The 17,603-nt window shown below is 33.7% G+C and overlaps 1 protein-coding gene across 1 annotated transcript; it reads right to left on the reverse strand.

Annotated features, from left to right (window-relative positions):
- Positions 1-9,900: 9,900 nt before the first annotated feature.
- On the reverse strand, positions 9,901-14,742 carry LOC18036981 (autophagy-related protein 13b). The gene is made up of 4 exons (XM_006427782.2): positions 14,589-14,742; positions 12,841-14,297; positions 12,571-12,749; positions 9,901-10,611 (listed from the first exon to the last, which is right to left on the reverse strand). The coding sequence occupies exons 2-4, from the start codon at positions 14,209-14,211 to the stop codon at positions 10,197-10,199; spliced, it is 1,965 nt and encodes a 654-aa protein (XP_006427845.1). The 5' UTR covers positions 14,212-14,297; positions 14,589-14,742; the 3' UTR covers positions 9,901-10,196.
- Positions 14,743-17,603: the final 2,861 nt, after the last annotated feature.

Genomic DNA, 17,603 nt, shown 5'->3' on the forward strand with positions numbered 1-17,603 from the left:
TAATTTTATCTTTATGATGTCAGCAAAGTTCTAGCAGTGTTATAACAAGAGTGGACCAATAAAAAAAATGTTAACTTTAGGTGGAGCACTACAAAAAAAAGATTGTGTATTTTTTAAAAACGGTGAAAAAACGAGCGGACGGTGGATAATTTCCCTAGATAAAATCATTGTCTTGTCTCATTGGTTAGGCTTGTTGGCTTTTCTCTAGTCCCATAAAAGGATGGCCAAGAGTCACTACAAGTATTGGAGCTTGTTATGTTGGGATTGATATCGTATCTAATTTTATCTTTATTTTGTAAAAAAATCAAACACATGTATAATTTTTTGTACCCATTAATTAGACGGGTTGGGTCTGAATATAAAACACTAATGCCCGTATCCACTCACTAAAATTGTTTGACTATTGACTATTTATATCTTTTAATATTTCAAAAGTTAAAATTAACAACTAAAGCAAATAAACATTTGAGTAAAAAATTAAAACTCTAAAACGTAAACATTAGCAAAAATTAAAACTCTAAAATATAAAAATTAGCACTTAGCAGCTTAGTAATTGGAATGACCATCTAATATGATATTATCTTAGATATTTATGTTGCATAAATTAGTAAGTGTACTAGAAGGCACAAGTAATATAATATAGAGTAGAATATCGTCTCACATAGATTGTATATCTTATTAACTACTGAAATTATTCTAATCGTAATTTATTTGAACAATTGAGTAAACAAATTTAGATTAAAAAATAAAATAAAATAAAAAACCTAAAAATTAAATAAAAACGCAAGTAGTTATAAAATTTTCAGAATATTAAAACACTTGGACATCCGACTTCGTCATAACTAATCTAATTTAATCATCTATCTATATTATTAAAGATTATTATTCATGTTTATAGTTGAATAACCCTAATTCTTGTTATATTATTTCTCAAGCAATATCAAATATATTTCCATATAGTACTACACACTGTCTCTGTCTCCATCTATTCTCTGCAATCGGCTTCTCCAAAATTCTGCTCTCGGTTGGCGGCTGCTGCTTTTTTTTTTTTTTTTTTAATTTCTCTTACGCTGCTTCGGCTTTTCTGTATTCTCCTTTTTTTTTTCAATTAGTTGCCTTTATACATTAATAATGCTAGCCGCCCTTGTCAAATCCTAGGCCAATGAAGATTCTTGAAGCCCAAAATTGCCCATCACTTGAAGCCCACCAAATTCAATTTTAAGCTAAAGCTTGTGCCAAATTCTACTAATTCCCACGTGAATGCATGCATGATGGATAATTAAATTGCATGTTCCATGAGTTGTTTCAATTAAATTTATTTATTTTTTTATTCTTTCAAGCAAATTTTTTTCTTAAATATTTTGATTTAATTTCTCTTTTAGCTCTCTTTATTTAGATATTACTTGCATAAACAAAAACATAGAATTAAGACAATAATTAATATAATGAAATAAAAACTAAGAATAAAATTAAGTTAAAAAATATTAAACATATATAAAATATAAGTACATCAATTTACTTAGAGATTTTAATTGTTTAATGGATTAGACGTTTATTAGACTATCTATAATATTGTCCTAATCTAAAACAAATGACAATATAATAATGTTTAAATTTGGGTTAGTTGAAAGGAATGAATAATGGACAAGGAAATGCCAAAGCAGAGACTTTTATTTTCGATCCAAACATTTATTCATCTATAACACATTGATTAAAGTTGAACCTAATAATCATCAACTTATTTTTTAAAATTATTTTTAAATTAATGTACTATATGTTTATCTAGAGTTAAATAGTTAAGGTATCATTTTTCGCTTTGATAAACATATATAGATGTTAACAAATAAAATTTTTATCGGAGAATTCCTAACTATACCTATTCAAGCCCACAATGAATAAGTGTCAGTGACGGAAAAAGTCATCTGCCAAAACGAGCATGAGTATGGGTATTGACATCCCCACACAATAGCCGTAGAATAGCCAGCCCATTGCCATTTGCAAGTCCACCAAAGTTCAATTATTGGATGAACTTGAAGGACTCATTCATTGTGATATTAGAATGCAACATCGGAGCAGAGCTTATTTGAAACTCTTAAAAAACTCCATTTTGTATTTATAGCTCTTTCTTTAATGAAATTACAAAAAAGACATAAAAGTATAATAATGTTTTAATTAGATTTTACTATCATTTAGAATAAATTAATTAAAATTGTAAACATACTTTTTCATAATAAAAATAATTACCAGTTAATTTATTTCTTCATTGATTCCAAATTATTTTTATTTTTTCAATAAAAATTAATTGTGTCATGTATTAGGATTAAAAAAAATTCATGATTTGTAAAGACATTTTAATTTAATTAAATTCATATTTTTACTTTTATGTAATTTCCAATACAATAGAATTTTGATTGCAAAAAATGGGTTGTTAGAAGGATATTGAAGGCTTATGAAAAGCATTACTTCAAATGTAATAAATATTGTTGGTGAGATTAGGACTCCTCTTTTTAACATTTTGGATGTATTTGTTTGGTACAGAAAATATTTTACTTCCTAAACGTTGTGGAGATTTAGGAATGGTATGCTGACAAATTCAGTATTTTCTAAAAATAGAAAAAGCGACAGTCACATTTTGGATAAAAATAAATATCTTGCTAGGAGAAAAATTAACTAATTAAATTAAAGTTCTTTATTTGGGCCAATTCTCGATTAGAAGATTTAATGTGTTTGTTAATTACTGCCACAAGTAAAAGAGACTAATTAGTTGAAAATGTGGTGAAATTAGACAAGTAAATTATTATTTTACTCCTTTTTGGCATTTTTTATTTTAAGCATGGTGACTAGTTAATGGAAGATTGTGAGTCTCCAAAAGAGTGCGGGAAAGAAGAATTGTTCATCAGTGAGACGATGAAAATTATTCATCTTGTTGACATAATCAATGAAATGATCACTTAATCAATTTGATTTTAGTGCAAAGATTTTGGTCCATTTGAAATCATCTATATTGCAAGACGATAATATTTCTCAAGTGGGTTTCTTTATTGATTATGCTTAAATTCCTTAGTGCTGAGAAATGAGAATAGCCAACTTCCCATAATTATGGAATCCTAGGTAACCTCAGATAAGTAGCTTCAAATTGTTCAAAGTTCAAACCATGCTACTTTTAACCTAGTTGCCGTGTTAAGAAAGAGACTAAAAACTGAAAAAGTTAAAACATAGGTGTTTTTTTTCAATTATTAGACTTAATATCGTTTTGATCAATAGACTCACATTTGAAATCTTCCTGAAGTAACTCGGAATTGCATAATGTTCTTGGTACCAAAGAAGAAACTTCTATATTCGGAACTACTTCTGAAGATTCTGTTCCCAGGAAATATCAAGATCAATCTTCAAAAGCGACTCTGAAAGAGAAGTGCTCATCATTTGGTGAGGAGAAGCCACTAATTTGTTAATAGTAATATGTCCATCGAATCAAGTTACATGTCAAACAATATCAATGAAGAATCCATAATATTATGAGATTGACACTTCCCACTTCAAGTTTCGTATATGGTTGACATTTCCCACTTTAAGTTTCGTATATGGTTCAAATAAATAAATAAAAGCAACTAAAGGAATCAATAAATAAATCGACGGATATAAGATAGTTTCACAATTAAAATTCTCAACTTTTCAACTCCTGATTTCTTAGAAGTGATATTCTAGATTTTGGCTGGATAAACATTAATCCGCGTTGATGTACTAGAAGTCCAAGAAATTTTCCAACTAACATACCAAAGGCACACTTCTTGGGATTCATTTTCAGATTATACTTGAGGCATCGACCAAATTCTTTCTTTAAAGTTAACCAGTGGGCATCCCTCGTATAAGATCTAACCACAAGATCATAGTCTTCTACCTTCTTTCCCATCATATAATGGAACACTGCTATCATGACCCTTTGGTATGTGGCTTCTGCATTTTTAAGACCAAAAGGCATTACAGTGTAGTGAAAATTACCTACCGGTGTATGAAAAGCAGTCTTTTCTGCATTGTTTGGCACGATCTTGATCTGGTTGTATCCACTGAATCCATCCATAAATGAAGGCAGTCTATGACCGGAAGTTAAATCTATGTGCATGTCTATGTTGGGCAGAGGAAACTCGTCTTTTGGGCAGGCTTTATTTAAGTCTCAGAAATCCATATAGATTCTAATCTATTTGTTTTTCTTCTTCACACGTACAATATTTTCCAACTATGTAAGATGCTTGATTGGCTTAACGAATTCGACAGTTTCCCTATCTCCTCTTTTATCTTGTCTGAATGGAAATTCCTTTTCACTTGTTTTATTGGCTTACAATTTGAGTCTACATTGAGCGCATGACAGACCATAGATGTGTCCAAACCTGGCATGTTCCATGCAAGTATATTGTGATACTCTTTTAGTAATTAGACCAACTCCTTCTTCTCATTCTCAGTCAGATTTGAGCTAATTGAGATACATTTTATATGTTTTATTCATCGTTGAGATTCACTTCTTCTAACTCCTCGTTGATAGCTGTGGAACCGCCTTACATGCATTTGGGTGCAAATGATACTTTTTCTTCGACTGTTTTTAATTGGAATTCTCCTTCTGCTCCTAGGTCAGTATTTGCACACAAAGATGGTAGGCTATTTATGTTGGACCTTTTCTTAGAAAAGAACTAGGTCCCATACACCGTCATAAATGGTACACCACTTTCCCATTAGGTAGAACTTACTTCCCACAAACTAAAGTAACTTGAGTTTTTGTTTTTAGTTGTCGGAATGAGCACTTTTTAAGAAATCCAGCTTGCGTTTTGTTTCGATAAGCTTTTGTGATTAGTTTTTTGGCTTTTTGCGTGTTTTTCAAAAGCTTCAGCCGTTGCAGCATGGCAGCAATCGTTCCTTCTCCTTCAGTGGATAATACGTAGAATCGAGCCTCTACCATATGACTTTCTTCATAATGGAATGGGGTAAGATTGGCAGCAATGCGGATTGGTTTCATTCCGATTCTTCGTTTCACACACTAATGACATGTAGAGAGTAACATCTTGTGTTTATTTGAGTAGGGCCTTGTTTGAGGAATTAAATAGAGCGACCATGATCTCCTCCAAGTGAAAGTGAGCAAATGGTTGAGCAGACTACCTCGACTAGGTGCTATGAGCTTGAGCAGACCACCTCGACCATTCGCTATGAGCTTGAGGAGATCACCTTGACCATGTGCCATGAGCTTGAAGAGAGCACCTCGACCAGGTGCTATGAGCTTGAGCAGATCACCTCGACCAGGTGGTATGAGCTTGAGCAGATGACCTCGATTAGGTGGTATGAGCTTGAGCAGATCACCTTGACCAGGTGATGACCAGGAATCAAGACTCAGTTAAAATAAACCACCACAAAGCTCCTCCAAAAAATCAGGGCACAAATTTGATCAATTAATGGTTATTGTCACGATCTAAGGTCATGGGTGTGGGGTGTTTATAAAAACCCCGAGAAAACTACGCCATGTGGAGGGCTCTTTTTCTCTTGATCTCACGGAGAAATCCTTTCGGGATACTCTACTTTACTTTTCTGTAAATTATTCAAAAAACTTTTGGTTTTAAAGCAATGTTTATTAAGCCATATGAGAAACGGCATATTTGGTTTTTCCTGTAAACCACATAACTGACTTGAGCGTTGGAGGGTTTACGCCGGAAAAACTTCCGGCACCTCTGACCATTCTCTGTAATTTCAGGTACTTATTGATTGTCAGCTTGAAGATTATATGCTCATGAATGTTCTGCTCATAGTCAGAGAATATTCTTGGAGATCAACCAGCAGCTTCCCACCAAACAAATTTAATACTGATGCAGAGATCCGAAATTGAGTCACTAACCAACTGGTTCGGATTTCGGCATCAACAGGCCTTCCAAAAAAAGAAAAGGTGATATGAAGTTTCAACATCCATCACATGAAACACAGTTAAAGGTCGAAGAGGATCGACTTTCAAATCCAATTGAATACATCCTTCTATAGATTCAGACAGATTTCCAAATTCAAAAATAGTAACATTTGGGCCAGAAATGTTTTTTTGGTAGGTATTTTGGCCACTTCCAACACCGTTCTAGAAATAATATTGATGGAGGAACCTATATCCACTAAAGCTCTGCTGACCGAAACTCCATTGATCTCAACTTCTAGAAATAATGGTCGTCCGTAATTAGGATTTATTACCTCAATATCTTTATCAGAAAAGATGACTGCTTTGGTAGATTTGAGATAAGCTCGATTGACTTCTGTTTCCGCAGCATAGCACTCTGGTCCGTATCGTAGAAACCCCTATTAATGCTTTGATAGCTACTACACATGCCTCCAGACCATGTCCAACTTGGGGTTATGTTGGAGAGCACGTACTGTAAGATCATTATCAGGTAGGATTTCATGTTCAGCCTTCTGCTTCTCGATAATAACATTTGTCATTGAATCATCATTATTTGTAATAGACTCAGCAATAATCATCGTAGCTACTCGATCACCATAGTGAGGTAGTAGGTTCATATCTATATCTTGTTCCCTCCCTTGAAGTTGTAATCATCCATGTGCAATTTTTCCCTTGATTAGTCTGAAGATATGGCGACAATGCGCTATAAGATGACTAAATTTTTTATGTAAACGACAAAGCTTTGGATTTTTATGTTTTGCTTCACTCAACGGTCTTGTTTGTTTGAATAGCTTCAGTATTCTATCCATGATTAGCGATCCACAATAGCTTCAAATTCTTCTTCCATGTAAGGCAACTTGGAACATGTCAGAGCCTCCTTTCTTGGCATTCTTTTCTTATGGCTGGAAACGTCTTTCCGCTATGGCAGCTTGAGGAGCCTGCCACCTTTTTAAAGTAGGTATTGCTCTCGTGGATAGAACAATTCTGCTAGCCTTTTCTAGCAGCAAACTAAAAGTTAAAATGCCGTGATTCTTCAAGAACACTCGCTGGTTATTCACCATATTATCAATGCATATATGGACTAACTCTTCCTTTGATTTGGACTGATAACAATCCAGAGCCAAGTTTCTGAAACGCTTGAAATAGTCTACTAAACCCTCCTTAGGTCCTTGAAGAGCTGCATTCAAGTCTTCCATAGTTATCTGGTCTTCAGTTTGGAAATACCTCTGGCAAAATTTAGAAGCCATTTCACTCTAAGAGCGAATCGAACCAACTTTCAAATTGATGGACCAAGTATAAGCATGACCACTGAGAGATTTGGAATATTCTCGCAATCGAAGCTTTGGGTCAATAGCATATTGGCCAAGAGTGTCAATGTAATGGCTGATATGTTCTCTGGGGTTGCCCTTCCACACCTCGAACAAGATAAATTGTGAACAGCGGTAGCTTTCGAGATAAGGCTTATGCTTGATCTCTTCTAGACATGGGGGTAGAAGAGAATATTTCATATCTTGCGCATTCTGATTTTGGTGTTGTAGGAGAGTCATTACCTCTGCTAAGGTAACATGTGTATCTGACCCCACTTGAGTCCAAAACTGAGGCGTTCTGTTGAATTCTAGAGAAGCATTCACAGTTGGTCACATGAATGGCTCTCTTGGAGGAATAGCTATTTGTCCATGGTGAGGAACAGACTCAAATTCTAGAAAGACAACCAACTTCATTTGGAATTTCACCATGGAAGTTGTTGTTTATCAGATTGATAAACCTGAGAAAAGTGAGATTCCCAATATAAGGAGATAAGAAACTTCCTAATTTATGCTTTGGTTTCTCAGATTTAACTTGTGACTCTCTGGTGTCGATGACCATAGGTCACTCCTGTCCATTGGCAAAAGCTTACAGAATTGTTCCATGAACTTGTAACTCCAAGTGGCTCCTGAAGCTGTGACTTTATGGCTAGACGATCTGTCTCGTTTGAATGCGCGAAGCAACTATCAGAATCAAGCAAAAGCAAGCTGAAACACCATGCCAAAGTGGAAAGGCAGCACACGTAAATGAAATTTATCTTTTTTGAACATCAACTAATGTGTGCATAACTTATTCTACTTCAATTGAAGGGTATTTAAAGGAGAAAAATATATTAAAAGTTCCATAAGGTAGAGTCATTAACATACAGCTGATTGATTTTTGGTCTGGCCCTGTGACATGCATGTCATGGAGAAAATCTGATTGTCGCCAATCAGTGTAAGTGCAACTTGCCATAAATAATTGAGTGATGTCGGTGGATTCTTTCCAATTAAATCAGTCGGTGAATTCTTTCCAATTAAATCCTTAAAAGGCCTCGTTGCTTTATTTACATTATCTTCAACCTCAAACAATGTCCCCAGTTCCCCCCCCCCCCCCCCAAAAAAAACAATATACTTAAAAGAAATTTTATGGGTAGTATATGCAACTGCTAATCAAACGGCTCATAGTTTAGCCAAACTTACTTTATAAGGGTTTGTGTTTCAGTGGTTTGATTGGAGGACTTCCCAGCTGAAATCTTGAATTCTTTGTGATCCTAAATTTTTCGAAATAAAATTTTATTTTTAATAAAAAAACGAAGACATTAGTTCATTAGAGATTTTAAAAGACTTTATTGAGTTGTGTCCCACATTTGTTAGTAAAGGGGAGATGCTTGGGTTTATAAGATTGTAAGTCACTCCACTTAAAAGACTAGTCTTTTGGGTTGGATACTTAGAAATCTTATGCTAAGTCCCCCCAACAATTGGTATCAGAGCTAGACCCTAGTAGCCGGAATGTGGTGGTGGAACAACTCAGGTGTGTCGGACGAAAGGACCGGAGTTCGACGGTGGTTTCGTCCGAGGGGGTGATTATTGAGTTGTGTCCCACATTGGCTAGTAAATGAGAGATGTTTGGGTTTATAAGGTGGTAGGTCACTCCACCTAAAAGACTAGTCTTTTGGGTTGGATACCTAAAAATCTTATGCTAAGTCCCCCCAATGGACTTCATAGTCAGAATCATTTACCAACTTTTGTCATTTTATTTTTTTTTTAACAAATTCTTACTCTTTCATCATATTATTTTGAGGGACAAAGATTCTCACCATAAAAATAATTATGTTTAAAATAGAAGTGCCGTTTAAATATATGTTTTCATCAATTCAAACTTAATCTAAATTCATTTTCTTTTAGAATTCAGCCAAAGAAAGTAAACATCACCTTCTCCTTTTTTTTTTAATCTATGAAAAAAAAATGAGTTTTCATTTTAAGTCAATCTCAAGAAATCACCAAGAAACTCTCAAACATCTTAGTAGAACTTTCCTTTTTAAGTCAAGCTCAAGACTAGCTAGAATTGCTTTAATATACGAGTGGTGGGACTTGGTGGGAATATTAGGTATGGCTTTCCCTTAATTGACTAGACATCGAGTGGTGGTGGAGTCCTCTACAAACAATTCCCATTAACTATGCCTTCTGTAGAAATGCTAATCCTCTATAGAAATTAGTACTCCGCCATCAAATAAACTTGCTATAGACACAGCATACTTACATCCTTTTGGCACGCAGTCGCCAATTCATTCATGATTGTGGAGGCAACATTATACTTGATGATTCTTATGCAGATTTCTTTAGTATGTTGATAAGATCATGTCACAATTGATAAAATAATAACTTTTCCAACAGAAAGGTTCTCGTTTTATTAAATGCATCGTTTTTTTTTTTTAATAATTGCAGCTTGTACTTTTCTGTATTTTAACTTTTGTCCTCATTTCAGCAAAAGGAGAGCTTCACTTTCCAGTGAAATCCCCACCCAACTTAAAACAATATTTGATCAAGGCAACAGAGCATATAATCTAATTCGATTAAACATGTTAAGCCAAAAATTGCTAAGCCAAATATTTACATAAATGCTTAAAATCTATAGTTCACAAGCATAGCATTGAAGATTTTGATAACTAGAAACATAAACAGATGGAAGATCAAGAATAACATATAACCGGCTGCTTGAACCTTCACCCATGAGCCAAAGTCCAAACGTTTTACTCAGTTATTTAACAATAGTTGTTTTGTACATAAAAGTTATAAACCAACATAAACCTTTCTTTATAACATGAGCTGAACCTCCACATAGATCTTATATTACCTTATGTATATATATTGCCGACAAAACACATTTCGGCTCTATAGCACGGAACCACCCCTTGAACCATATACTGTACATATTTACAAAGGATAATATTAACAACATTAGCATAAAACCCAGTTAAATCGCTGTTGGAAGATTATGATGTAGAAGCATAATTGGCCAATGATTGGGACCTAGCACCTTGACTAAGCAACAAGTTTTTCATCTCTTTGTATCCCCGGAGTTCTTCTAATGCATCAGCTGTAGTCTTTGATGCAACAAGACTTGAAGATGCAACAAGACTTGAAGATGCAACACTCAATGAAGCAGCATGCTGACCTGAAGGTGCCTCAGATATCTGACTAGACTCTTGGTTGCTATTTCTCCATATCTCAGGTCTGGTGGCGTCTGATGAATTTATTGAGCTGGACAAGTCTTGACGAAGTGGTGGAGCTTTCTTTAACATGCACACAAGAGCACCAACAGCAGCATCTTGGGATTTCCTGATTGGAAACAATCCTCCAGGCTCAAGTGGCTCACTCAAAGGTCCCTGTTGATCAAAAGATTCATGTCTGCGAGATGCACGACTTTCCATCAGTGGAACAGAATTGAAAATCTTACAGCAAGAAAACAAATTTCATGTCATCAAATTCTGATGCTAGATTTTAAGAAAAAATTAAATTCTACAAATCATAAAAATTACTTCTCTGAATCCCTTTTTCCATACATGTTATGATAATTTGCCATTATTCTTGAAATAATAAAACTACTTTTCTTCCTCCAAGCACATAAAACCATTATTTAAAGCCTTAATTGCCACATAAGACCATAACAATCAAAATTCTTCTGCTATGGTATAACGTAAATTAGTTAGTCCAATTGCGTAAACTTATAAAAGAGGAGTTAAAACATCAAATAAAGCACTACCAAGGAAAGTAATCCACCGTCTGTAATTTGCATTTTGGGTAATAAAAAAGAAAGAAAGAAAGAAAAATGAATCCATGCCAACACAATTTATTGGTTTAATCTCATCTTGGAACACATATTTTCACAAAGTCGCGATTGTTAATAATAACCTGCATTATCTCCAGCATCATTTGGCTTCATAAAGCTTCTTAATTTCTCATGTCATCACCTTCCCATGAAAATTGTTTCACACTATTGACCATATAAACGTACTCAATCATAGCAAGCAATTACTAAGAGAAAATCTAACAACGAATAGCAACAAATATCCCTGAAAGCAGAGCATCAAAAACCATGACCATAACCTGGTTTCATTTTTCAAAACTACAGAATTCAGGATTATTCTGGGGAAGTGAGCCTAGCATCACTTCAATAAAATCTATATTTATTATACTCTCCACACTAAGTGTGTGCATCCATGTTTCACTCTTTCATTAATGCAACTCGTATATTGTTTTTGGACATGGACATACTTAGTTACTAGCAATCTAGAAAAGTGAAGGGCCTTTGGCCATTCAATTACTAAACAAACAAGTAGCACAGATAGATTCAACATCTTTGACCATAGAAATTCAGCGCAGTCATAAAGATGGCACAAGTCAAAGTGAATATCCTACACCCACAGCTACAAACCGATAAGGTCATTATACCCCACACAGTTACAATACTGATAAGGTCAATATATTGACTATTTTGAAGATATGATCATATAAACATAGCACTAGCATTTATCAGTTTAGGACTTCACCATTACACCAGGTAAAGACCTTTAAATTACAATACTACATTTTCAAAAGCTAACACAACTGAACAAGTTTGTAACTCTCTGCTCTCTCCTCTTATCTTCTTGTGTTATACCTCTATACTGAAACCCAGCCCCCACACGCCAAAGCCCCACCCATTCCATTAGCCAATTAAAACACAAGCATAGATTTCAGATGATCCAACTCAATAACACTCCAAAAAATGATAAAACAATATTGAATAGTAGCAGAGATCAAAATCTTTGTGGCCTCAATGATGTGCAAATTCATAGAATTGTAAAGATCAAACATAATCAACGCTAAACCCTTAATCGTATAGTGAACAAATAGCCAGTACAACTTCATTTTAGGAGTAGAAATACAGCATTTATCATCATATATTTACAATCAGAACCTAGCTCTTTTAGAAATGTCAATACCTCAACAAACAAAAGTAAACAGAGTAATCAAATCGAGAAGTTCAAACTAAGAACTGAAAGTAGAAACAGAACAGATAAAATGATCAATTCCTTGCAAACATTTCTCACGTATCAATTTGCAGTTTTAGCAATCATGCCTGAACAACCTATCCAGAATGCCAAAAACTACAGTTTGATAATGTATCTTCTATCTTTTATTGTTGATCTGAAGTGAACTAGATTTCTAGGGAGAAAAGGGAATGTGGGAGTTCTTCCAAAGAAGCTCCTTGATCCAGTGTCAACTTACAGAACGAGGTCGAAACATTCACCAAAACTTTGGTGTCATTTAGAAAGAAAACAAGTAAACTAAAGGTAGAATTTAAGTTAATGAATTTTAACATACCTGCTGCCAGGTTCTGTCACATCAACATCCTCGACATCAAATGGACAGGGAAACTCATCATCAAAATCATCTGGGAAAGACCTGCTGGAGCTTCTCGAAACTGAGATTTGTGGTGAGCCGTGGGATGACAACTTCACCCCAGAAAACCTTCTAGAGTCATCTTTCCCAAGAGTTAGTAACTACAGCAGACAAGAATAAAATGAAAAAGGATTTATAAATGAAGCAATCACATCTGACATAGAATATCACTTTGATGAGCATACATAATACCTTGTCAATTGTTGCACCAGTTTGAGTTGGACCCATACCTCTATCAATCTTCGATGAACCAGATCTTGTGATTTTAATGGGAGGAGTTGGAGAAAGAGTTTGCCTGCTTGACAATACAGGGGAATTTGCAAGCTTAGTAGCAGGTAAACTGGATGGAGCACAGTCAGATCGATTACGACTCTTCGATGGATGACTTCCAGGAATATAAATGGGTGGTGATGGGGATGGGGAGGGTGTAAAGTTAGGAGAGGGACAGTACTCGTCAAAACTTGTATTCTTCTTATGAACTAGAGATGTTTCGGGTGGATGAGGAGGCAAGCTCATTGGATGGAAACGGCGAGAGTTCATGTTAGAAATTGAAAGATGAGGTTCTGAATGGGTGGGTGATGGTGAGAAAGAAACTGAAGGTGGGGAAGGCTTGTAATGGTCAAAACTCCAACTATGCCGTCTTGAGAAGGGCAGAGACGACGGAGAGCCATGTGACACGGGAAGAAAGGGAAACTTCTTTAAAGGATCTGCTAATGGGCTGCCAACATAATCTGGTATAAATTGTGGTGACATAGGTGTTGATGGCTCAGAGCTTACTTCCGAGATTGATGAACGATACAACACTGAAATGCAAAGCCTACCACTTGAAGTATCGACAGGGGTGAAGCCAAATCGCTGGAATTCTGCCTCTTCTTTACGAGTGAAAGGCTCAACAAAAGAAGATACTCTATGAGCTAGGCTAAATGTGAGAATTTGTCCAGATGAATTGAGGTCACGGAAAATCTTATATGCTGGTAAAAGCCTAACAGTTGAATACAATGACCTCAAAAGTAATATAGATTTCTTATACACATTATGCAAAGTATTACTGCTCGATCTTCTACTTCCAGAACTAGCATCCCTCACCTTCCTACTGTCATATTGAACTACCCATCTCTCCACAATCTTTTCACTCTTAGCCTCACTCCCACATTCCTCCTGATCTGAACTCCAACAAAATGGATACCGTTCCTTCGACGACAAATTCCTAACAAGTTCACTTTTGGGGGAAAGATTCACAGGGTCCCAATCAAGTGGCCTCTGCACTAAAATCACATCAACCACCATTGGCTCCAAATTGCTCTGGTGCCAGAAATCAAGATTCTCTAGCGCAGCAGGGCATTCACGAAGCGCTAGATTAAACCATCTATCTCTCGGCCTCACACTAGATGAAGACGAGGTCGACGAAGACGGAGACGATAAAGCTTGTTCACCACTAAAATTACGCGACGACATATAAGGAGACCTCGACTCAAGTATTATATGCAGGCTTTTAGTATAGAATTCAGTGATAATTTGTTCCATTTTCGCTGCTTCGGAGTGCATGTTATGAGATGATGCCATATTGTAAAATTTAACTATAAATGGCACAAACCTTTTAAGAAAAATCGAGAATAGAACCGTTTATAACTCCACTGAAGGTCATCCCACTGCAATTAAAAAAAAAGGCTCACAGGTATTAAGAAAATAACCAAAACTAATATTAACATCTACCGAGAGCAATTAACACTCCAAATTAGCAGTCATTGACACAGATACTAGAGCATACAGATCAATAAAAATACATCAAAACGAAAATCTAACAACTGGGTCTATGATTTCTTTGTTTAAAATTTAGTAGGTAGTTTCTATTTCTTTAATTTTATTTAATGGGTTTTTGTTTCGTACAGTAAAATTGCAAAAAATTGCAAAAGCAAACGAGGTTTTTGAGTTCCGCTTACCCGTCGGTGAAGCCTCGAAAAGGAGATGATGGTTGATGATGATAGTGGGGGCTTTGAATTTTGATTGGTTTATCTCCTTTTACACGAAGACAACTTAGACAAGAGAGACTGAGAGGGGGCCTCCTCCTTGTTAATCAAGGAACTCTGAGAATGTGGGGGCCATTAGCTGTGGGTGGTATGACTGATCAGCTACTGTCAATTGTTTATTATCACCGTCTGATCTTGCCACGTTAGCACAGGTGATCCACTGCAATGGCTTCTCGTTACTCTTTGTGGGCATGGGCCGCTTAAGGTTTCTTTATGGGCCACTTGTGGTTTTTAACGCACAAATGGGCTTCACAAGTTGAATTACGAGACTGAGTACCAGGATTTAAGTTAAAATTAAGCTTATTATGACTAGTATTTAGTAGTGTAATGAACAAAATTTCGAAATGAATTTTTTATTTTCAAAAAGAATACTAATATGCATGAAATTTTTTAATATTTATTATTTACAGAAAGGATATCTAATCCACTCTCTGTGAGTTGAATCTCAAATCTCTTGTTTTCAACACAAAGTATGCAACTAATCGACACCAACAACACTATGCATATAAGCTTGCATACAAATTAATAATGCAACGTAAAATGTGTCATTCATTCTTTAGTAAAATCACCTTATCAATGATAATATAAAAGTCAATTTTTACTGAACATATGACAATCATTAATTGGAGACATGTTATAACTCTGTGAGCATATCATCACTCATATTTTTGTAATTGTTTTAGTAGAGGAGAAAATTTTTTAGATTCCCGCCTCCATCCTCAATTAGGATTTGAACTAACTAAATAAAATTGTTTAAAAACTATTCAGCCAAGTACTTGGGAACTTAGGTGTGTTTGATAATGTTTTTAACTAGCATTTTTTGCTCTTATTTTAGAGAAGAAGAATGATGTTTTTTAAAATGAAAATTTGTATGTAGTTTGTTCTTAAAATAATCAATTGTTTTGTCTAAACATGTAAAAAATAATAAAAATGTATTTGGTTTTTTAATGAAAATATATAATTTTTTATAAATTAATTTTCTTCAGTTTTTTTATACATTTAATCTTTTATTATTATAATTTTAATCAAAATAAAATCAAGTTTCATACAACATTAATAATTTTCTAAAAACCTTCTCATAATTTATTAAGTTTAAAAAAATAAAAAAAAAAGTGAAAAATAAAATAACAAAAGTAGAATTAATTAGCATATAACAAAATAACATTAAGATAGAAGCAATGGCTACAGTGAAGAGATAAGATGTAGAATCCTAGAAATGAAATTGAAGGGATAAGGTAAAAAAGTAACTGAATAAGGAATTATTAATAAAATAAAATAATAATTAAATAAAGAATTAATAATGAATAAAGTGGTGGCCAAACTCCAACTTTTTTCCCTTGTCCTTTTTGTTTTGTTCTCGGTTTTGAAAACAAATTCAAGAATTGGCTTTTTTTTCACAAAACGTAAAGAACAAAAATATTTCATTCTGCAAAATTTGTAGTAACTATTGGAAAATGACCTTATCAAAAAAGTTTTTATGTTTTTTTTTTTGGAAAACAAAAAAATCCAAAAAAAAAATGTTACCAAGCACACCCTTAGTAACTTGAGAGAATACTCTAATGATATAATTACTACATTCGATATTCTTATTCTAGTAAGTAAACATAACATTAGAGTAAGAGTAGGGATGTAGATTCCTCCCACTCCAGCATTTACTTGTATTTAAGAAGAGAAGTGAGAGTCTCACTCCATGGGTCCCTCTCATTTTTTGAGTGTGGAGTGAGATTCTTAGTTCCATGGGAGAGATAGGAGTGGGATCTTCCTTTTTTAATCCTTCTTTTATTAAATATAATATAATTATATTTGTTAAAAAATAATAATATTATATTTATTTAGATAATATTATTGCAATATTATTTAATAATATTACATTAATTAAAAATAGTAATATTTTACTTATTTAAATATAATATTATTATGTTTAGTTAAAATTTATAACTTATTTAATCTAATTTAAAATTATTTTTAAATGATATTATTATATTCATGGAGAATTAATAATATTATTATATATCTATTTAATGTTACTATATAATTAATAATAATAAATAATTTATTCTAAAATATATTAATTTTGTACTATCTTATTAATAATGATGTTTCATCCGTTTCTCTTATCAATAATATTAATTTACATAATTAAATTAAAATTAATAAAAAATTATGATTTACATAACTAAGAATATTATTAATTATTATTAATTTATATAATTAAAATTAATAATAAAATAAATAGTTTATTTTACAAATATTTTGTTATTCATTTCGTAATTAAAAAATATAATTTTTTAAATAAGATAAAAACTATAATCTGAAACAATTCACTACCAACTCAAGACAAAGTAAACATATAAATAGAATTTTAATTCCTATTCCACACTCTTATTTCAGTGTAAATAAACAATTTACTCTCACTCCCACTCCCACTCCATACTCTCACTCATCAAAATTCCTAATTCAATATGAGAAGTAAATCCTACCTAAAATGTGCTTCTAGCTCCTAATTATGTCATGAACATATTTATTTACTTGGCCATTTTATTTGTCGGTGTTCTTCATCATAAGCCGTCATCTATCGTCAAGCATCTTATTTTCATCCTTAAAGGGTCTCATAATCTTCCACGTGTCCGTCGCTTTGGGAATGCTATGAACAATGAACTCAAGTCTTGAACGCTCCTATCTGTTTCAATCAATTACTAAAAGCAGCCCAACATTAATTTAATCCTGGGAAACTAATTAATGCTTTTGAAACTATATGACAATATCAACATATCACTAAATTTCTCATCTACAGATACTGATAGACATACCATTTTCTTTTGAACTACAAGGCCAAGATCATAACTAATTAACCTAAAATGTATGTGATTAAGTTGAATTGAATGTGCAATATCACATTTGTTTAATATGAGCAAAGCGACTACATAT

The sequence above is a fragment of the Citrus clementina genome, unplaced genomic scaffold (genome assembly GCF_000493195.1).
Source record: "Citrus clementina cultivar Clemenules unplaced genomic scaffold, Citrus_clementina_v1.0 scaffold_7, whole genome shotgun sequence".
In the NCBI taxonomy this organism is placed as follows: Eukaryota; Viridiplantae; Streptophyta; class Magnoliopsida; order Sapindales; family Rutaceae; genus Citrus; species Citrus x clementina.

Excerpts from the sequence above, each read along its gene's own strand:
- LOC18036981 (XM_006427782.2), bottom strand. The coding sequence starts at position 14,211 with ATGGCATCATCTCATAACATGCACTCCGAAGCAGCGAAAATGGAACAA. Across the intron at positions 12,750-12,840 it reads CTGGTGCAACAATTGACAAG|TTACTAACTCTTGGGAAAGA; the intron begins GTATTATGTATG and ends TGTCTGCTGTAG. Across the intron at positions 10,612-12,570 it reads GTGACAGAACCTGGCAGCAG|ACATGAATCTTTTGATCAAC; the intron begins GTATGTTAAAAT and ends TGCATCTCGCAG.